This window comes from Equus quagga, chromosome 16 (genome assembly GCF_021613505.1).
Source record: "Equus quagga isolate Etosha38 chromosome 16, UCLA_HA_Equagga_1.0, whole genome shotgun sequence".
In the NCBI taxonomy this organism is placed as follows: Eukaryota; Metazoa; Chordata; class Mammalia; order Perissodactyla; family Equidae; genus Equus; species Equus quagga.
Window position 1 is genome coordinate 22,498,434 of NC_060282.1, and position 22,710 is coordinate 22,521,143.

The 22,710-nt window shown below is 41.5% G+C and overlaps 1 protein-coding gene across 1 annotated transcript in view; it reads left to right on the forward strand.

Moving 5' to 3' along the window:
- EXT1 (exostosin glycosyltransferase 1) overlaps positions 1 to 22,438 on the forward strand; it is a 271,756-nt gene extending 249,318 nt beyond the window's left edge. Inside the window, exons 5-11 of the mRNA XM_046641695.1 lie at positions 1,308 to 1,440; positions 3,732 to 3,850; positions 4,951 to 5,046; positions 9,882 to 9,971; positions 16,026 to 16,186; positions 18,397 to 18,568; positions 21,899 to 22,438. Coding sequence (XP_046497651.1) covers positions 1,308 to 1,440; positions 3,732 to 3,850; positions 4,951 to 5,046; positions 9,882 to 9,971; positions 16,026 to 16,186; positions 18,397 to 18,568; positions 21,899 to 22,084 — 957 coding nt within the window. The 3' untranslated portion in view covers positions 22,085 to 22,438. The remainder of the gene's footprint in view (positions 1 to 1,307; positions 1,441 to 3,731; positions 3,851 to 4,950; positions 5,047 to 9,881; positions 9,972 to 16,025; positions 16,187 to 18,396; positions 18,569 to 21,898) is intronic.
- Positions 22,439 to 22,710: the final 272 nt, after the last annotated feature.

The following is a 22,710-nucleotide window of genomic DNA, read 5'->3' on the forward strand; positions in this document are numbered from 1 at the left end:
TACATCTCTGTTGTAACCACAAGGAGTAAACATTAACATTTTAGCTAGATTCCTAAAATCTCTACCAAATTAGAAACCTCTGCCCAGCCATATAAAATTAGCAGTTTCGATCTGGGGGACAGATAAAATGCAGAGATCATTGAACTAAGATATTTGAGTTCTTCTGAATTTCCTCCTTGCCTCCTTTCTTCTCTCTCATTAAGAAATATAAACATGATAAGGTTTGCAAAGATAAATGTAGCTCACTTTATTACTCGTCTAGTCTCCATGTGGGGTGAGATGAGAGTGTTAATAACCTTAGCAAATAATAAAACTCCATTTAAAATAGTCTGTACTTAAAATCACATTGCATTAAATGGGGACCTGGAAAATGATGATTTAGCTCTTTAATCTCTTTACATATGCAGGCTTTTTCTTTTTTTTAGGTACAGAGAAAAAAACCATTGCTAAAAACATGAAATTCTGTATCAAGTTAATTATTTGCCAAATCATATCTTAATGAGTGGATGGTCTAATTACAGGAGTTTGAAAGTCACAGAGAGAAATCTGTACAGTGAACTAATCATATTCATCTGACAAATGATTCAGGATGGGAAAATGTTTGACTCTAAATGTAGAATTTAATGATCTGCAAGGTCCCAAAGTCCAAAGAAACTAATGAACTAGCCTGGTTATTAATAGTCTTCCTAAGCCATAGTTCTTGTCTTGTTATGTAGGATGTTTTGAACAATTGTTAACTCACTACTTTTTGAGATGAAATATAGAAAACTTTGGCTAACCAATCCCCAAAGTCCTACCACTGACTTTGAAAGGAACTATGACAAGCATATAAATCTGTCTCCCGAATTAGAGAAACAGATCAAAACCTCAACACCTTCTAGAATGTGTCATGCCTTCAATATGCTGCCAGCTCAGGGTCCACATGGACATCTCTGTGCAATGAGAACAGATCTTCCCAATGTCTATCTAGAACCACTGCTAGATGCTCAACCGTCAAGGAAACTGGTCCACACACTCTACTGTGAAATCAACATGGACTTATTATTATGAAAAGATAAGATAGAATTTATGGTTAAACTGAAGTTTCGTTAGGAAATTTGATTAGCTCTAATTCGTCTCTTTCTCTGTCTCACGCTTTTCCATTGCTCTGTTACTCTCTTTGTGTCTCACACATTTTTATCAGTGAGGAATTGGGGGTAGAGTCACTACTTTGAGTGTCATTATCCCTCCAATTTGGACTGAGCATGATCCTTGTCAAATACCATCAGGGTCTCATCCTCAGCATGTGTTACATTTTTGTTTTCCAGATTATTCAGGACAGAATATTCAAGCACATATCACGTAACAGTTTAATATGGAACAAACATCCTGGAGGATTGTTCGTACTACCACAGTATTCATCTTATCTGGGAGATTTTCCTTACTACTATGCTAATTTAGGTAAGTGAGCTCCTTCCGGGGAGCTACCCTTTTTTACTCTCCAGATCTTGTCCATAATTAAGGTCCCTTGATTTTTCTATTCTATAGCAGGGTGTTCCTAACAGCCTGCATTGGAGATTGCTTTCTAGAGCCCTGTCATAAACAGTGTATCAAGGTCAGGAATTATAAATCCAGCAGAGCATTGAAAACTGGAAAAACTTCCTTCTTATCTGAACAGCTACACTTTATATATAGTAGAGTTATTTCTTTTTGAGAAATAGGCTTCCCAAATTCTGGATCATTTTGAACATGAGAATGGGTTGGCTGTGGTTTTAAGTCGCATCATAGATAAAATGGAGCTACAAGATCTCTAATTTTTTATATTTTTCCACAATCCCAACTTCTCTATCTTGTACCAAAGAAAAACTGAATTAATAAAGGGAAAGGTGAAAGATTTAAGAATATATGACAAGGGACAAATTTATCACTCGTTCAACATTTCTTGTGCTCCTCTTATGTGCTATGTTAGCACCATGCTAGGTGGTAGAAATAAAAAGTCACGTGAGATACGGTCTCCACTCTCAAGCAGAGATTCCAGTTGACATGGCAAGAAGACTCTAGACTTTCCACCCAATGCTGATAGTCTCCAATAACTTCTTCACCCTTTTTTGAGTTGTACATATTTAGCTGATAAGATGAAACTAAAAGAAATTCAGATTCATGGCCTGAAGTATCAACCACTGGTCAAGAACCCTTTAATCCAAACCAAACGTGTTATGAGGACCATATCAAAATCAGTGAACGGTCCGCACTGGGTTCACTAAATACATTTAGAATTTAGTAATTTTCAGAGTAAGGCAGTATTTGATACAATTTCTATGTATTTTTTAAAGAGTATTAAGATTTTTGGAGTTAGCACATTAGAAGTGTGTAAATGATGCTTCTTAAACTATTACAGGAAAATCTAACAGCAGTGACTTGTCTTCACTGTTAAAAAGGGAGCCCCACCATCATACTTATTATTCTTACTTGACAAAATCTTGAATGTGTGTCTAGATAGCGGGAAAGTTAGCTTCTTTCTAACATGCAATTAAAGTACTAATTGGATGATATAATTTGCTCTGCAAAACATTTGTGTAATTCTTTAATGTATATTGTCTGATTCTTACCTCTGTCCCGTTAATGTCAAAGCTCACCTTGAATGTCCCTGCCGTCTCCTGTTTGGATTTAAGCTACTAAAATGCAAACTTAGTGGGTCCAAACTAATGAAATTTGAAAAGGCTTTTTAAACTGGCTCCAAATTCTTAGTGAGTTCTTATGGGAAAGCTCATCTGAGGGAGAAACCCTCTCCTTCTTTCTCTTTGGTGACGGGGGTTGTTTTGCACCTTTATGACACCTTTCTGCGTAGGACTTCAGAGCACACAGTTGGCAGAAGCCTGCCTCACATACTTTTTCTCTCAGCGACGTCACTGCTCCTGAAAGAAGAGGTTCTTGGGAGTATAGAGGCTTCCTCTTCAAGTTGATGAAGACGACGATGATGGTGGTGGTGGTGGTGGTGCTGATAACAGCGAGCTCATATGGGGCACTTATTATTTGCTAGGTCCTGTTCGAAGCGCTTTGCGTGCATTAAGTCCTTTAATTGAATTCTGTTACCCTGCAAGTTTGCCACTGTGACTATCAGCTCCATTTCATGGCTTTGGAAACACAGAGTTAAGTAATTTTTCCAAGATCCCACCACCACTAAGTGGTAAAACTGGGACTCAAACCTACGCAGTCTTGCTCTGGATGCTGTTCTTTTAACCTTTACCACTTGCCAGTTATTATGTGAAATAGTGCTGATCAGGCAAAACCCTCTTAACTACGTAATTACGAAGAAGACATATGCAAACACCCTGGGAGAGAGCGCATTTACTTAAACCTAACATCCTGAGATGTGAGTGACTGGAGTAGACTTTTCTTGAGTTGAGAGTGATGAGTGGTGTGTGTGTGTGTGTGTGTGTGTGTATTTACACTGTGGGTACCTAAAAAGCAGAAGGGAGATCAAAGATACATCCCCAAGGGAGGAAAAGGATATCAAAGTAAGAACCTGGAAATGGACGTTCAGCTGTAAATTATCGAAGTCTCTAGACGAAGGCAGCAGTTAACTAGCAGCTTTTCACCTTGTTTTTGTTCTGTCAGGACATCAGAGGCGAAGGAAAAATATGCTAGACGGGAGCATTAGCTCCAGGGTGAGGCAATGGAGCAAGGAGGAGTAATTTTCTAAGTCTTGTTTTTCAGTGCTTCATTAGGCTCCTCTCCCCTTTCTGTTTCAGGTTTAAAGCCCCCTTCCAAATTCACTGCAGTCATTCATGCGGTGACCCCGCTGGTCTCTCAGTCCCAGCCAGTGTTGAAACTTCTCGTGGCTGCAGCCAAATCCCAGTACTGTGCCCAGGTGAGTGGGGGGGTGGCCAGAGCCGCACCTGCCTCCTCCAGCTCAGTGGACCTGAGATTCCCACTCCTTACCTGCTGCACGCTTCACTCCCCGGGACCCATCTACCGTCATGCCCCGTTACTCCCCTTTCATTTGTCATGCCTTGTTACGCCCTTTTCATCAACTTAGAGGTTCTTAGAAGTAAAATCTGGCGCAGATAAGGGGTGGGTTACAAAGAGATCTTTGCACTGGGGTAGGTTAAAAATACATATATTCTCCAACACATTCTTTAAAGGATTTATAAGTGCATTATTTTGTTTTTAAATGTTAGAGTTATAAAGTAACATCAGAAATGCCCCTGGGAGGACCTATAAAACTAAGTTTCAATAGAAGAAACAATCTTGGTGGTATCAAGAGGCATCAGCTTTTCTTTCACTGCCGCCATGACTAATTATAAAATTGATAGCAGAAGATTATATCTACAGTAACATATTTTCCAAATCGGTGTCACTTCCATACTCTTAACAGTGGTTTTTCTGATTTGTAAATTAGTTTCTATAAGGTTTACAAACAAGGAAAGAAATAATGCGGAAGTATGCATTTTTGAAATAAACTTATTTATCGGAAATAATAAAGTCACATAAAATCAGCAGCTATTCTGGATAATTCAAAACATGAGCTCGTGCTAGTTCTATCTTGAATTCTCTTTTTCTCCCACATTGCCTGGTGTAGCGCAGTTCATAGCAGATGTTCAGATGTTCGATATACATTTTTATTTAATTTGATCAGTGTTGTTATCTCACTCATCATCATAAGGTATCAGAATTTAGGACACTACTTTATTAAGATCCAGCAACCCTGAAATAACTTCTTTTCTCCCCAGCTTTCTCCTACCCCCTTGACGTAATTTTTTAGCTTACTCTTTTTGTCCTCTGTCTCTAGTTGTTGAAGTGATCAGATTCTGAAGATTGTGTGGGGTGGACTCACTTTAAAATTCAGTTTTGATGTCTGCCATTCTGCTGTGCTTAATCTCCATCTTCTCTGAGGGAAGAAACATTTGGTTGGAGGCCCCTATCAATCCAGCCTTACCAGACCATCTAATGATCCCCTGTCCCTTTCAGATCATAGTTCTATGGAATTGTGACAAGCCCCTACCAGCCAAACACCGCTGGCCTGCCACTGCTGTGCCTGTCATCGTCATTGAAGGAGAAAACAAGGTAGGACTTGAAGGGGACCTAAATATAGAATGACTGCAGAATCTTCGTTTTTCCATAGGGCACAACATGGGGTGTTGGCTCTAGTTGTCTTTCTCCTGCTCATGGAAGCTGCTAGCCCTGGACTGTATTTTCTAAAACTGTGCCTCTCTGTGAAGGTTCTCAGCTTTGTCAGCCATAGGCTTTCAGATCAGGGAAATCGGAGTCCCAACACTAACTTTTAGGAGATTTGTGACCCTGTATATACTTTCCTCCTCTGAGCTTCAGTTTCCTCATCTCCAAAGTCGAAACAATGATACATACCTCATAGGGTTGCTAGTAGGATTAAATGAGTTCGGGGGCTGGCAACAGTGGTCTTTCCATAAATGATGAGGATGAAGATGAGGCTGGTGATGGTGGTGTGATGCATGGAGTTTGCTTAGCTGATTAATCTGAATTAGTTGTGTCTTTCAGGCTAGTGGTTCATCCTCACATTTATCTTAAAAAGGATATTTTCACCTTAATTTTGTTTGGGTATCTCCATCAGAGATTCTCATGAGTACTGCCTCACCAGCCCCCCGCTTCCATTCCCCAATTCATTTTGCCTAGAACTGAATGATCTTCTTAATCGTCTCATGGCCCTTCAGTGAATCTGTTTACTAATCCCTTAAATTGGCACTTGAGTCCCTGTTTAATCTGGCCTTAGCTGGCCTTCCCAATCTTCTCTCTCATTGCTTTCCACTCCAGACCCTGTCCTCTGACCAAATTTAATCAGTCACAGTTATCTGACTTGTACTGTGTCCCTTCCGTCCTCTAATTTTTGTCTTTCCCATTTGCTGTATGTCTTGACCACCCGTGCTCACCTTTTTGTCTCTGTTCTCAAACTTCCCATACATTCTTTAAGCCCCTGTTCACATACTACCTCCTCTTTGAAATGTCTTCTACTTTTGGAAGCCAGAGGTGAGTTCTGTTTTCTCTAGCTTCTGCTTGTTGCTTTCTTGTAGATCTTATCCATTGTGAAGAAATCAGTTGCTACTAAATGAAACTGAGATTGGCAAAGCCATGTCATCTAAGAGACTTCTTTTGTCAGTCCCCAGGGAGTTAGGTCATGAGAGGTTGTCTCACACTAAGTAAAACATCTTTGAGCCCAAACAAAAAGTATCAATTGATTAGGTTGAACCTTTTGAAGTCATCATTTGTCTTGCTAAAACTGGCAATTTCATAGGGTTCAATATGGTGCAATGAGAATTGCAACTGTCACGTGGACAAGATAATCAGTGTGTTATCTAGTCAGTTCCAATGTATGAGTGTCTACAATGTGCTGGGCACTGTGCAACGTGTCGGACCACAGTAGGGAATATGACAACTACAGTGATGGCCTTCTTACAGCTGGAGTCAAGCAACATGGTTATATCAGAGAGCTGCTTGGTAAGCTTTTGATGAGAAAAGGTGGGAATTAGAATAATCACCTGCCTCCAGGCATCAATCTGACTTACCCTTATGAACCCATCTCACCATAGGTATGGTTTCACAAAAGGGACTGGCACACAAAAATCTCCTGCCTATAGCCCCTTACATCTGTCTCCCCAATTCCAATGGCTATGGCCCTGACAATGCTCAGATGGATGCTGTTAACTTTGAACTTTGAGATTCTTTGATTTTTGTGCTTCATAGGTGACTAGATCTCCTTCTAGGAGATAAGTCTTTCTTTGAATATGTCAGGATATTCAAAAAGCATAGAGTCTGATTGACTCACTGGGAGGCATTCTAACTTCTGTATTTAGTATTGCATTTTTATGCACAGACTCATTGATTTTATATTTTTACCCTCAGCAAGTAGACCCAGTTTCTTTATTTCCAAGATGATGATGATAACAATCATATCTTTCACGTGGGCTTTATCGGATGTGTGTTATAAGATATCTCAGATTCTCCCAGCCATATGTATCACCAGGCTTCTGGCCATTTGTTCTGTCCTAGCCTCCACCTCGGCCACTGATTCCAGTGTGCCACGTGGTTCCTTTTCCCTCACTCTTACTGCCCTGGGATTGCCTTGCCTAGTAAAGCATTTACTCTTAAGTCTTTCTTCAGACTCTGTATTCTAGGGACCCTGGGCTAAGACTTGGGCCCATAGTGAGGATCAAATGAGTTACTGCAGAACAGCTGCTTAGCCCTGTGCCTCTTGTACAGCAAGGGTTCAATAAAGTCCACTGCTCTTCTGGGAGCCATTGTAATGTTTATGATTTGCGTTCTGGGCTCTAGAGTCAGACTTACTTTTGTGTGGCCTAAGGCAAGTTATTTAACTCTCCGTGCCTCAATCCTCCCTTCAGTAAATGGAAGCAGTCATAATACCTAACTTATAGAGTAGCTAAAAGGATCAAACGATATAATACTATACATGTAAATGTACTTAGAAGTGTGGCTGCACATGGTAGCTACTTGATAAATGTTAACTCTTGTTGTGCTCATTATAATTTCTTATCTTCCCCATTAGGCAGTAAACTTCTTGAGTCTTGGTCATTTTCTAGTCATGTGTGTTAATTCTAGAAGGGACTGGGCTGGTACATGGTAGCTAAATATTTCTTAGATGAACTAACGAGGAGAACCCAAATCACTCAGGATTGACTGTGTACTCATTGGTTCCTTTCATGGTAATCCATTCCATTTTTGCCGTGTAGCTGTGGCAAGGTATTTGAAAGAGAGCTTCTAGTTTCTACACCATAATTTGGAAGTGGCTGGCTTATGGGCTCTTAACCTCTGTGAATAAAGCAGGTTCAGAAAAAGGAAATGGATCCTTTTAAAACCAGTGGTTGGGTCCATGATGGGGAAGAAACCATATGTCCTCTTCATTCCCCATTTTAAATCTCCATGTCTAGCCCTGAATTTAAAATTGATGTGTTTGCAGCTTTGGCTGAGAAATTCTATCTTGAATTTATAGGCCTTGTCTTTGCAGCTCTCCCCTGTAGGCTTAACAAGGAAAGGTCAGGGCATTGCTAAGCTGGCAGCTAATGGTTTCTGTGTTAGTCGGTGGACATGTAAACAGCATCAGGAGAATTGCTTCAGGCTGAGATTTCCGAGCACTGTGGATGTGGGGTTGCTGATCGCTTTGTATTTTATTTTATTTTGAAAGCCTGAGAAAGAAAAAAAAACGCTTGACCCAGTTGACAGATGTGTAAGAACAGACCCTGGAGCCATTTATGCTGCAGATACATCCCTTGAGCTCCCAGAGATGGGTTAGAGTGGACACTTCTGTCGTTTAATGTCATATGCCCTCCAGTAGCTTCACATGCATATAAACCGAATCTGAGATGAAGCTTACCAATGAGTTGGCTTCTTGATGTAAATATAGCTTGGGCTTCTTTGGGGCCGTGGGGTAGGGGGGATTCAAATTTGTGGACAGCATACCCTTGGCAGCCAGGTTAAGTGTCACCCTTTGTTCTTTGTCTCCAGTATCCAACTGCTTCATTCCCTGGCCTTTGTGTCTTGAGAATTGATGGCAATTGTGTCCTTTCTCTTGGTCTCCAAGTGTGAATTTAGAGAGGGTGTCACAACTGTTACTATAACTTCCAGAAGAAGGTGGTGAATGTGAGATTGCTGTATGTGCCCCAAATTCACTTTTGAGGTCCTTTTCAAACCTGAGACAGGAACAGCATAGTCGCTGAGGTGCTCTATAGAACCACACCATCCGAGGTGAAAGGCTGGTGGGTCCATCTTGAGCAGGACACTTAACCTCTCTGTGCTTTAGTTTTTTCACCTCTCAAATGAGGGTGTCATAAAGATGAAGCAAGATGTTGTACATGAAGAACTCGGAACATTTCCTGGCACCTAGTAAATCTTTAAAAAATATTAGTTATTCTAATATCGTCATTCTCATGGTTAATTGTTCTATGGTACATTCAAAACAAAGGTTTATGCTGTGACCGTCACAGAGCGGTCTCTCCAGTGTCGCTTTTTCTAACTGATCTCCTTGTCCCCAAAGCCCTCACCGTTCACACACACACACACACACACATACATACACATACCTTACCATGCCTTATCCTGGAGTTGCCCATACTTTATTCATATACTATCGGCACAATTGTCCTAAACCCATGGACCACATGTGCAATTGTTTATTTACTATATCTCTTTAAATAAGCTTACTTTACATTTTAATAGAATTATTTTTAAATCACTACAACTTTTTATTGCTAAAGCTACTAATAGGTACATATATTTTTTTCTAATCTGTGCTAAAATAAATAAATAGGAGAATTTTTAAGTGTGTGTCTGCACACCTCCTACAATGACCTGGCCTTTCAGTGGTGTGTGTCCCAACTTGGACTCACTGCTCCACCCATCTGCTCTTTCCTGGCCTCAGAGTGCTGGGTCTCTCCTCTGTGCCTTTGCATCCACTGAGCCCTCTGACGGTTATGCCTCATTTCTATTTGTACCTGGTGAGTTCCTGTCCATCGAGGTCCTGCTTGTCACTGCCATGAGCCCTTCACCTGCTCTTCCCAGCAGCTGCTTGCTGCATCCTCTGAATCCTGGCATTTTGCGTATCCAGCTGGCACTGATCACCTGCATATGGGTCTCTCCGCAGACTATGAACTCCTCCAAGACAAAGAACGTCTCTCATTTACCTTTGTACTCCCTTTCACTAGCAAGGTGTCTGTATACAGTAGGGGCCCAGTAATTGTGGAACAAATGAATCTGCACTGATGGGATAAGGAAGTCTTTAATGAGGAGTGACATGAGGGTAGAACATTCTTTCTGAAAGTGAGGATGGGGAATTTTCCTGAAAACAAGACTCTCAAGTTACCTCTCTTTTCCCTAATTCCCTCCCTCCCTCCTGCTTGCTGTTTCCTTACTCCCAGGTCATGAGCAGCCGTTTTCTGCCCTATGACAACATCGTCACAGATGCAGTGCTCAGCCTCGACGAGGACACCGTGCTTTCAACCACGGAGGTAAGCACCACACCTGAGGAGCGGGCAGTGGCCTCTTCACACCGTTGCCCCAAACCCCAAGGATCCAGCGCCTCTTTTGCTCTTTCCTTGGCCAAGTCGAAAACATTTTTCAGAAATTCCTGCAGAGTCGGTTTTAATCAACCCAGTTCCTGGTAGCACCCAGCCACCACCTGGCACGCTCACGAGGGCCTTTCCCCTTTGTTTTCTCTGCTAATTGGCTCCTCATTTGTATGGCTGTGCCTCACCTCTCCCCTCCTGCCTGCCCTCCTTTTTTGTTTTTAAACACCATGGCTGCAGGCAGGTGTGCACAAGAAACAAGGCGGCGGGGTGGCGGGGGGGGGGGGGGGGGGGACACCTGTTTAGCAGTGTCTTGAGACCACCCTGTCCAGAGCCAGCAGCCCACCCTTCCCCTAACAGTTACCCTAACGCCTGTGCAGGTGTGTATTGCCTTTGTTAGGGAAAACTATTCTGGGTTCTAAAGGCAGCTTTTCTGTCTCGATTTGAAGTGCTCATTCTCTTTCACCCCCACAAGAGCGAACGATTTCACTTCAAGGCTGAGATGGAGATCCTGCTATTTCAGAGGATCGGGTTTTTGTGCCAAAAATAAGATTGCACAGAGAATGTGTGAGGAGGAGAGAGAGAAGAGGAAAGATGGATATGATAGAAAACCAATTTTTACAACTCGAATGAGTATTGATCTCTGAGACCTTATTTTAAACCATAGAGGGGACAAAAGTCAGTTAGATAAAAATGTAGTGTATGGGGCCGGCCTGGTGGCATAGTGGTTAAGTTATCATGCTCTGCTTTGGCAGCCCAGGGTTTGCAAGTTCAGATCCCAGGCACAGACCTACACACCACTCATCAAGCCATGCTGTGGCAGCATCCCACATGCAAAATAGGGGGAGATTGGCACAGATGTTAGCTCAGGGCCAATCTTCCTCATCAAGAGAAACAAAAAATGTAGTGTATCAGAAATGCATTATTAATCATAGCTGCCAAAAAGCATGGAGACTTAACTACTTATACTTTTCCCTTTCTTTTTTCCTTTTTATAATTAATCATTTTCTTTTCAATTTGAATATCAGCACTTACCAGCATGCACTTTCCTGGATGCCAGTCTGATTCTAATGGCCTGCTGCCCACAGAGCCAGGACTCGGTGTTAAACTAGGCTAGCTGTGTTAGTGTCTCTTTCTTGAAATTCCATAGATGCTTCCAATTTCCATCAAATGGAGTTGAACAGATATTATGTGCAAGGGCAACCTAAATAACCCCAGGACACAATGTCCTGGGCCTCACTTTGGTGAAATGCTTTCTGTTTAGCCCAAGCTCTATAAATACTTGGTGAATGAATGATTGGAAGGATGCATGCTGAGGGGATTAAAGTGTGAACAGACGGCCAATTGTGTCATGTGTAAGTGGGCAGGAGAAAGGGGTGGGAGGGGAGAAGACACGTTCAATGTTCAAAGGGAAAGACAGCTATGGAATACAGGGTGTGGGACACTCCAGCGTGCATTTTTCTGCTGCTTCCTGCAAGGGAAGCTGGCATCCCCAGAGCACACTCATTCAACAAGTATTTATTGAGAGATTTCTTTGTTCTGGTCCCCGTGCCGGGTACTTCGATTACACAATTCCTGCCTGTAGCTTTCAGAGTCATGGCAGCAAACAACATTCAAATCAAGTGATTCATATGAAGGAATTATTTAGAGAGTTAGGTGGGGTTAAAGGACCCCGCAGAGATGGTGAGGCACCTGGAGAGGAGCACGAGCAGAAAGCAGCTCCCACCACGAGGCCTGAAGGAGCGGGGGAAGGAAAGAGTGTTTCCGGAGTCCCTGAGAGATGGAACCAGGAAGAAGAGACTACCCCACAAGAGCTGTGATCATGGAGGGATGTGACAACTGGTGCCAAAGCTGGGAGGGGGCAGGGAAGAAATACCCTGACCTCTGTCTCTGTCTCACCTCCATTTTCCTGCTGGCAACTCCCCCATCAACCACCAGCCAGCAAGGAGGACCAGGTTGTGCCGTCCATAGGATGCCATCATCCCAGGGCACAGAGCATGGCAAGAAGATTGGAGAGTGGCTCTTGAAGGACAAACACAGGAAAAACAGCACATTGCCATGGTGGAACATATGGTTGTGACAAGTACAGCAGATACCTAAATCATTGTCCTATGACCCGAACTATTGACTCAGCTTTTATCTTCCCCTGGGCACAAGACAATTAGTCTCACTCTAGGAGTTGTTTTTCCCTGCCCCATGATGAAATAACTTTCAGCTGCTATGATATATGCACGTGCTGGTGAATTTCCTTTCAAAGAATAGCAATTCCAGCCACTCAGTGCATGCTGGGAGGAACATGTGTTGTATGTGAAGTAATTAGAAGTTAATGTGGGTTGGAAATGATATGTAAATTTAAGAGACTGGCAGTCTGGTTTACTTTTGCCTGCTGATAGTGGAGTGGCTGTGTTGCCTCAAAAGGTCCAGGACAAGGACTTCTCATTTCTCTTTTTTTAGGTGAATAGATGTTGGTTCATTTTATTTCCTCTCTAAGGATTCTTAGCTTGTTTAAATGTCTCTCTGTAGTATTAAGGATAGGTTTTTAAGCAGCATCCTCTAAAGGGTATTAGATATAGTTGGTTTATAGTTATTTACATTTATCTGGGTTGCTGCAAATTCTCAAAAGAAAACAGATGTTGGTTTTTAAGAGAAAAGACCTGTGAGCTGACCTTTGCCTTCTTTGATGTGTTAATGATCTGCATGAAAGCAGAACTATCACAAGAATCATAGTTTTATCTGAATTTACTTTTGAGTTCTTTTGAAATGACTTGAAACAGCTTTGAGATAGTAAGAAATTCATGTGATGAAAACACCCCATTGGGTTCTATAGTAGTTGCCAGGGCATGTGTTTCCTTTTCAAAGAATAATGGAAAACCCCAAAGAGTGCTGACAGGCAGGCTGATTCTTTGACAACGTCTGTATAATATACTATCCCGTCAGTTAGCGCCATTAGTATTGAACACCAGGGATGATGTGCAGGTTATGGTGACCTGATTTCAATTTTCTGTCAAATACTGTCCTCTCCCCTGCTGTCTTTTAACTTTGAGATGCCTCACTCCCCGCCAAGCTTCCGTTTTGTTTTTTTTTTTTTTGGCAAGGAAGATTGGCCCTTAGTTAACATCTGTTACCAATCCTCCTCCTCTTGCCTGAGGAAGATTGTCCCCAAGCCAACATCTGTGCCGATCTTCCTCCACCTGGCATGTGGGACACCACCACAGCATGGCCTGATGAGCGGTGCACAGGTCCTCACCTGGGATCCGAACCCATGAACCCCAGGCCGACAAAGCGGGGCACACGAACTTAACCAGTACACCACTGGGCCAGCCCCCACCCCCACCAACCTTTCTTTATACAGGCTCCACCATCCAACTTTTCCCCACCCTGGATGTTATAGTTTAGGGGAACAAGCTATATTGTTAAGGTTTTATTTTATTGAAATAGGGCACCAAAATAAACTTTCATAAAAATTTGAATTTGTGACTGTTTATAAAAATAGTGAATTCTGACTAAGCCCAAAGAATATGGAGATAAAAGGACCCTTACAGATCACCTAAACCAGTGTTTCTCAAAACGTGGTTTGTAGGCCAGCCCAGTGGTGCAGCTGTTAAGTGTGCACGTTCCACTTCAGCGATCCGGGGTTCACCAGTTCAGATCCCAGGTGCGGACATGGCACCGCTTGGCAAGCCATGCTGTGGTGGGCATCCCACATATAAAATAGAGGAAGATGGGCATGGATGTGAGCTCAGGGCCAGTCTTCCTCAGCAAAAAGAGGAGGATTGGCAGTGGATGTTAGCTCAGGGCTGATCTTCCTCAAAAAAAAAACAAAAAAAGACGGTTTGTGCACATTAAAGAGTCCTGCATGGTTCGTGTCAAGCATATTTCATTTTAACAATTATATATTTACCTTAATGTTTGGTAGAAAATAATATAGCCAGCAGTCACACCTAGGGTTTCACCACCAGGTTTACCTGGAATGAGGCTAATTTAAAAAAGAAAAAGGAATAGGCAATTTAGAGAAAAAAGTCATTGAATGTGTGGTATGGGAATGTGGCAGAAGCAGGGATGATGTTACCTATATGGTAAAAGCTTGGGAAATAGTGATCTAGGCTTACTTGCTTTGCCTTTTTTTTAAATTGAGGTAAAATTCATATAACATAAAGTTAACCATTTTAAAGTGTATAATTCAGTGGCGTTTAGTTCATTCACAATGCTGTGCAGTCATTGCCCATTATCTCTATCTTAATTCTAAAACATTTTTATCACCCAAAAAGGAAGTTACTCCCTAGCCTTTGGAACTATCCATCTGTTTTCTGTCTTTAGGGATTTACTTATTATGGACGTTTCATATAAATGGAATCACACACTATGTGGCCTTTTGTGTGGCTTCTTGCACTCAGCATAAGGTTGTCAAAGTTTGTCCATGTTGTAGTGCATATCAGTGCTTCGTTCCTTTTTACAGTTGAATAATATTCCATTGTATGGATATACCACATTTGGTTTATCTGTCAGTTGATGGGGTTGTTTTCACCTTTTGGTTATTATGAATGGTTATTTGCTCTGCTTTTGATCCTCTGAGAGGGCAGGAATTGGACTTGGCCAGCATCCCTCAGTCCCCCAGCCACTGCCACAGTGCCAGGACTTGAAATATTCATGGAACAAATGAAATTTCCATCTGCAATGCTTATCAAGAAGAGATAGGCACAGGTGGGAGGGTGAATGTGTAACCTGTATAAGAGATCAATTGCTTTTAACACTGGAGCGACACACCTAAAAGGGAGCCTATGATGATAGTACACACCAAATCTGAAACGCGGTGGCCTGGGTTCAGATCTTGGCTCTGCCACTTACTGCTGTGGTTCAAGTAATTTCACAGTTTGTCCATGTTGTAGCATGTACCAGTGCTTCATTCCTTTTCATAGCTGAATAATACTCCGTTATATGGACATACCACATTTGAACTTCCATATGCCTTAGCTTACCTCTCTGAATTGGAGAGTAGAAAATTACCTACTGAACAGCATAAATGAGTTAAAATGTATACATACCTATAACCATGCCTGTCACATTATCAGCATTACACGATTATGAGCATTATATGATTGTTTGCTGTTACTGTTATTATTATTTTTACTTTCTATGTAGTATATAGTATCATTCATCAAATAATCAAAGAAAATCAGAAATGAGCTTACACCTTTGCAAACAGAGTCTTTGCTAATTACAAATGTTAGTTTATAGCAGGTTCAGAAGTACCTGCTTGGGGTATTATAAGCCCTGGAACCTCATTTAGCTGCATGTTCTTTAAAATAATCCTGTGGCTTCACGTGGCCTTGTTCCCACTTATTCTTGGTGATTTTTTGCTGTGGCTGCTTTTTGTGGTTTCCCCTGCTCTGTGCGTCTTCAAACATGAGAGGCCTGCGTTATTATTTCCGTATGATATCTGCTCTGTATTCCTGTGACAACTTGTGTGCTTTTGAAACATCTTTTCTCTTGCTTGTAAGAAGATGCTCTTATTTTAGTCATTGTGCCTTTGCTGTGTGCTGTTATGATGTCTGCTGTATATTCACACTCTGGACGTCTATAGGAAATCTGCTCCCGTTTATAAAACAGATGTGCGTATGCCTCACGTGACTCAGGGATCACGTGCACCTCGGGGGTCAAGGGGCGGGGCGGGGGGGGGGGGGGGGGGGAAGCAACTGCTTTTCTGACTTACTTTTAGCTTGAACAGACCAGATTTCTAAAGGACATATCAGCAAATGGGTTTTTTTCCTTCTTGCATTTCCCCCCTAATCTGAAGTCTCTTTAACAGAAAACATTAAAATGTGCATAATTATGGGGCAAAATGTCAAGCAGTCAGTTTAATTTGCTGATGAATACGTGGAATTAATGTTTCGCAACAGTGCCGGGATTTTGTATTATGGATTAGCAGGGGGAAGGTAATGTTTTGTCGACGTTTGTTAACACTGTTGATTGCTTGTTTGGCTTGTGTTCTGCCTGCAGGTAGATTTTGCCTTCACCGTGTGGCAGAGCTTCCCTGAGAGGATTGTGGGGTACCCCGCACGCAGCCATTTCTGGGATAACTCTAAGGAGCGATGGGGATACACGTCCAAGTGGACAAACGACTACTCCATGGTGTTGACAGGAGCTGCTATTTACCACAAGTGAGGAATCGAGACGTCTCGCCTCTAGATTTTTCTGTAGCTCCTTATATTCATTTCTGGCTACTGCATAAATAGGAACTTGGGCTAAATCTTGTTAACATTAACGAAAATTAGTTTGCATTCCTTTTTAGGTTTTGTCAATGTGGCCAACATGTGTCTTTGAAACCAATGAAACCTCTTGGCTTATTGCATTTCCAGAAATTATGGTAGTTTAACATCTTCAATTAGTCTGAAGTGTGAAGGCATACTCAGGGGTGTATGAGAAACTGAATGTTTAGAATAACAACAAAATTCTTGAGTACCTCTCTCCCAGGCACTGCTCTAAGTGCTTGGATTTACCATTGAGTAAAACAGAAAAATTTCCTACTCATGCAGGTCTTGTATTCTAACAAGGGGAAACACAATATACATAATAATTTTATAATGTGTTAAGGAGATGAGTTATATAGCAAAAAGACAAAGTAGAAGAAAACAATAAAACTATTCGAACATTAACAGGGTAAAGGATCAGAGGTGCTAAAGATGGAGAAGGGGCAGGATAGAGGGTGGCCAGGGTGATCCTCCTGGAGCAGGTAAGATCTGGGCAGAGTCTTCAAGGAGGAGAGGAAGTCAGCCAGGAGAATATGTGTAGGGAGAGTGGTATGGCATAGGGAACAGCCACAATAAATACCCTGAGGCAGAATGTTGGAGAAATCTCAAGAAGAGCAATGTGACTAGAGTGGAGTGAATGGAAAGTAGGTGAGAGAGGTCATGGGAGCCCAGATGTAGGACCTTGCTGTCCATCATGAGGACTTGACTTTTCTTTAAGTGATGTGGGTAGCCAGTGCAGGGGTTTGAGCAGAGACATCTTTCTTATGTTTTAGGCGTCCACTCAGGATGCTCTGTTAAGGATAGACTATAAAGGGGGCCAGGGTAGAAGCAGGGAGACCTATTAGGAGTTGATTGGCATTATCTAGGCAAGAGATGAGGGAGCCTGGGACCAGAAAGTAAGCAGTGGAGGTGGTAAGAAGTAAACAGATTGTGGCATATTTTGAAGATGCTCCAGCATGATGTCCTGACAGATTGAATACAGAGTTTGATGAGTCTAAGTTTTTTGACCTGTAGAACCAGAAGGGTAGAGTAGCTAGCCATCAACAGAGATGGGGAAAGCTGTAGATGGAATCCATGTTAAAGAAAATACAGAAGTTCCATTTTGAGCATACTAAGATATCCTAAAGTGTAAGTTGAAAAAGGTCAGGGTTGGAGATACAAATCTGGGAGTCGTGTGCATATTTTTGGTCTTTATAGCCAGAGGACTTGGGTAAGATTGCCAAACTAGTGAGTGTAGATGTTTAACGTTCCTGACAAAATTATTAATGAAATCCCCACTGTTCTGCCTTAGTAAGGTGAACACACCAATCTTAACCTAGTCTTTTTAGTAAAGAATAGAGAATCTTGACATCTCAGGGATAGAGCTGGAAATGCACAAGGTATAAGCATTTAGGCTGACGGAATCTTGATCTTAAGATTCCACCTCTTGAAAGTTCATTGTTCCCTTTCCCCCTGCCACTACCACTCAAAGAATCTGATTCATTCAAATGATTTTCCTGTAAATATATGCTATATGTACTTCCAAAAAGAGTAGTAGGGTAAGAAATAATTCAGATTAATTGTGGGTTCTCCAAAATGATTGACTACCAGATTAATTAGGGTTTTGCTCTAATAGTGTTGAAAATATGGTTTATAGGCCACAAAAATAGAAAAGGGTATTGTTGCACTCAGGGTTATGGGAGAATATTGAATGCAGTTCTGATTAAGCCAAGAATTAAAATTGTAAAGCTGCTTGTAATGATATATAGATCATGTGGAAGTAACTTCTCCTGCCATCTAAGGATTCAGTTTCTAACCAACCAGCCTGATATTAAAGTTAGGCTGGGCAGGCAATATCTGCATCCATGTGTATCCCTGTACCTTGTCTTCTTATCTGTAAAACAGGGATAATAACAGTACCTATATGATAGGTTCCTTATGAGGATTACATAAAGCATTTCTTGTAAAGCACTTTCGAACATTATCTGGCACATAATAAGTACCATATGTGATAGCTCTCATCATCCTCATCCATGATATGTTTAGGGATTCAGAGAGTAGGTATGTGTTTTCTGTCAAAGAAGATCCCCTGTCATAATCTAATGATGGGTTCCTGTGAAACCTGTCTTTGGTTTTTACAGATATTATCACTACCTGTACACCCATTACCTGCCAGCCAGCCTGAAGAACATGGTGGACCAACTGGCCAACTGTGAGGACATTCTCATGAATTTCCTGGTGTCTGCTGTGACAAAATTGCCTCCAATCAAAGTGACCCAGAAGAAGCAGTATAAGGAGACAATGATGGGACAGGTAAGGGCAGGACAATCCTCCTCCACTGCTTTGCTGACGGGTGGTTCAGTCTGAGGTAATGAGGACTCACTGCTCCTCTAGGAAGCATAATGAGGAGATATCAGAGAAAAACCGCATCTGAAAGCTCTGAGCGAGCGTACGGTTGGCACATAGATAATTGGGAAGACGGAAGTCAAGGGTATCTTTATGTCAAGAATATAAAAGCTCTCATATAACCTACAAGTTGGCATGAGAAAGACATATCTTCTCTAGAGTTAAAGACCTACAAAGAATTTATGTAAGTTTATTGTAGGTGATTTTTTAATGAATAGTTAATAATACTCTCAACACAGCTTTCTAGTGGTTGCTCTGGAGTTGGATGAACATCATGATGGCAAACCAGCAGTCACAATGCTTGATTTTCAGTTCTAGAACCAGCATTTATGAGCTGTAGGCAAGTCAGTTACCCTCTGAAACTCATTGGCTCCTCTTTAAAATGGAAATGGTGAAATCTACCTCAGAGGGTTGAGATAACATGTAAAAGAGATTTTATAAAAGAAATATTGTTTTGAGTCATAAAAGTTTAGCACTAGGGGCTGGCCCCATGGCCGAGTGGTTAAGTTCTCATGCTCCGCTGCAGGCGGCCCAGTGTTTCATTGGTTCGAATCCTGGACGCGGACATGGCGCTGCTCATCAAACCACGCTGAGGCAGCGTCCCACATGCCACAACTAGCAGGACCCACAACAAAGAAGACTATACAACTATGTACTGGGGGGCTTTGGGGAGAAAAAGGAAAAAAAATAAAATCTTAAAAAAAAAAAGTTTAGTACTAAAGATACTTGTAGGGAAATGTAATTCCAACTTTCTCCTTTTACAAGTAAGAACACTAAGACCCAGAGAATTTAAGCGTATCGCTACAAGTTGCCCAATGTTAGAGAACTAGGAGTTGAAGCCTAGGCTCTCTTCTTTCCACTGCTTGTTCTTCTACACCCCAGGGTCCCATTCCCAGGACGATCTGGATATGCTGAAGCTCATCTACCTTTATTCATCTTGGACAGAGCCCAGCACTACATGTTAGAAATCAAAAACCTTAAGTAAGACCATTTAGATCTACCCAAGTTAAGTCATGGAGCATCCAACAGGATTTCAGTCAACCTGAAAAGACATACTTTAATTTGGTTGTATCAGTTCACTTGTCTGGGGGTTTCCATGTACCTTGCTCTAACAGTTATTGAAAATCATATGCAAATCTAGCTTTTGCAAAGGAAAACTTAGCCCGGCCTCATGTTAACACAATTGATGGTTTTGCATTCACTAAATTTAGTAAGAGCAACAAATTTGCAGGATTTTAAGTTTATAAAATTTTATAATTCCATTTTTACTGAACACCTACAAGTTATTAAAGCACTGTTCTAGGTACAGGTCATGACAAAGCTGCTGTCCTTAGTGAGCAAACAGTCTAGTGGGAAATTCTATTTCCCTCCAACTACTAAGAGAACAGGTGAGAGGCTTTACAAGAATTTTTAATCTTTAAGGCCAAAAGGCTGTTCAAATTCAAGCAAGATATATTGTCTACCGTGTGTCCAGGCATTTTCATGTATATTATCTCATTTAAGGACACCGCATTCCTTTAATATTGTTAGCTCAGACAGTCTGATAACTTCTCTGAGGTTATGTACTAATTAAAAGTGGAACTCTAATAACATAATTTCTTAGGGGTTGGTGCTATGCCCTTTTCATAGATTTATCTATTTCTACCAAACCCATATTTCTAGAAATAATTTCATACATCTTTTGGGACAAATCTAAATTTAGCCTTAGGTCTAACTAGATGTATCTAGTTAGATATGTACCATATTTGCCCCCTTCTACCCATCGTACACTTTTGTTTATTGAATGTTTGTATGACTGATGAAGTAAATGGATGTCATGCTCTAAGATTATGCTTTTATTACACAGGAAAGATATCTTCTCCAATAGGTTGGTTGACCCAAGTAAATGTTAAAATCTAGAGGCAAAAGAGCTACTCAAATGATTCAGTGGGCTTTTTTTGTTTTTTTCATTTGTAAGAGGGAATAAGAATGAGCTTGAGCTCTGACAGTATTACCATTTGCATTTGTGAGCACTTGCCTAGATGTGGGGGTCTGGCTGTTTGGGAATGAGTGGGCCAGTCAGAAATGGCCTGCAAACCCATACCAACTTAGGAACAAAGTGAGATACATTTGGGACCATCTGCTCTGATATGAACTCAAGTGGTCGGCTTCATTTGATACTTTCTCTGATTTACCCAGCAGAGTTCTCCTAGCATAAATGGTAAAGAATGGAGCCTGAGTTCTGCCCCTTTCTAGCCTTGAACAAATAATTTTAACTTCCCTGAACCTACTTCCTCTCTACTATGAGGATGTTATTACCTGAGTTGATAACTTGACCAGGTTGTGTGAGGCTCAAATGAGCTTCATGAAAACACTTTACAAATAGTATTTTGTTTATTATCCTGCTGCTCAAAGGTAACTTGACATTTGTATTTACCTTCAATGATTACTTTCAAGTATGTTGACACTTGTGGTTTTAAAGTGACTGTGAGTGATTCTCACAGTAAAATGTACCTTCCTATGAAAGTATTTTCTAACAACACGTGAGGATGCCAGCACATTGAACACAAACACACATCCATATACATCATTTGATAGTTGCCTAACGACATAAATGAATTTGTGGGTTTCCCCCCATAATTGGGCAGCCCACCTTTCCTTGTTGCATAAAAACATGGTTTTAAAGACATTATGCTTAGTTGGTCTATTTAAATTTCAGCACTCAAGTCATTTAAGGCTTTCTTCTAAATCCATGTCAGTCATTTACATGGTCTAAACATATTTAACCAATCTTAGGGGCAACACAGAGAGCTAAAGAGATGGTAGCCATCTTTTCTACTTACCCAGAATCAACCAAGTAAACAAGAAGCTTTTAGAGAACCATCGTCGAAACCACAAACACACTGTTAGCCATAGTCTTTGATCCCAAGTGCAAACAGAAGTTTTGTATTTAGTGAGCACGGTAATTGAGGTTCAATTGGTAAGTCATTCACTGACCAGAGAATTAGTCAATATAGATCTTTATTTGTGTGTTTTTAGCACTGAGGAACGTAGCATATCTTGGGAAAACCTTCTAGTGAAGCTGAAAACCAGGATCAGTGCTTGCATTTTCCCCAGGCACATGGATGGGGAAGCTTGGTACCCAGGCCAGACGCCAGGCTCTGCTGTGCGCCCATGAGTCTGACTTGGTTTCCGCAGTGTCTCCATCTCATCTTACATTTCTCTCATCATCTTCCATGTCTCTTTCCTTTTCCCCAGACCTCTCGGGCTTCCCGCTGGGCCGACCCGGACCACTTTGCCCAGCGACAGAGCTGCATGAATACGTTTGCCAGCTGGTTTGGCTACATGCCGCTGATCCACTCTCAGATGAGGCTTGACCCCGTCCTCTTTAAAGACCAGGTCTCTATTCTGAGGAAGAAATACCGAGACATTGAGCGACTTTGAGGAATCCAGCCAAGTGGGGGAGGGGAAGCGAGAAGGGACAGGGGTCAAGCTGCTCTCTCTTCCCAGTGCAGATCCGCTCAGCAGCGGGGCCAGATTGTGCCAAGTATCCAAATAAACTTAGATGGACAGAATGACAAAAAACAAGAAAAGGCCAATGAGAACTCGACTCCTGGCTCCTGGGACCGCACGGGACTGCTCCAAACTCACCTCACTGGCTTCTATGTCCCAAGACTAGGTTGTGTACAGTTTAATTATGGAACATTAAATAATTATTTTTGAAATGATTGCTATGCAGGTTTAAACTTTTTTAATGATCAAAACTATTAAAAACCAGAGTTCTTTCTTTAATCAAAATTGTGTTGGTTGTGACTATTTCAAAGCTGCTACTCCTCTTCCCACGAACATCATTGCCATTGGTCATGCAGGGTTTCCTGCAGTTACAAAAGCTCAGGCTCCATGGAAAACACAAGTCACTTGACCCAGTGTCAAGACATAACTGAGCATAAGTAAAGGCAAGTTCATTCTTCAGCCTTGCCAGTGCAAATTGTTTTCCACTTTGATTTTGCAGATCCACTTGAACTTTTGTCTCTAAAATGTCGCTGCATGAGAGAAAGTATTATGACTTC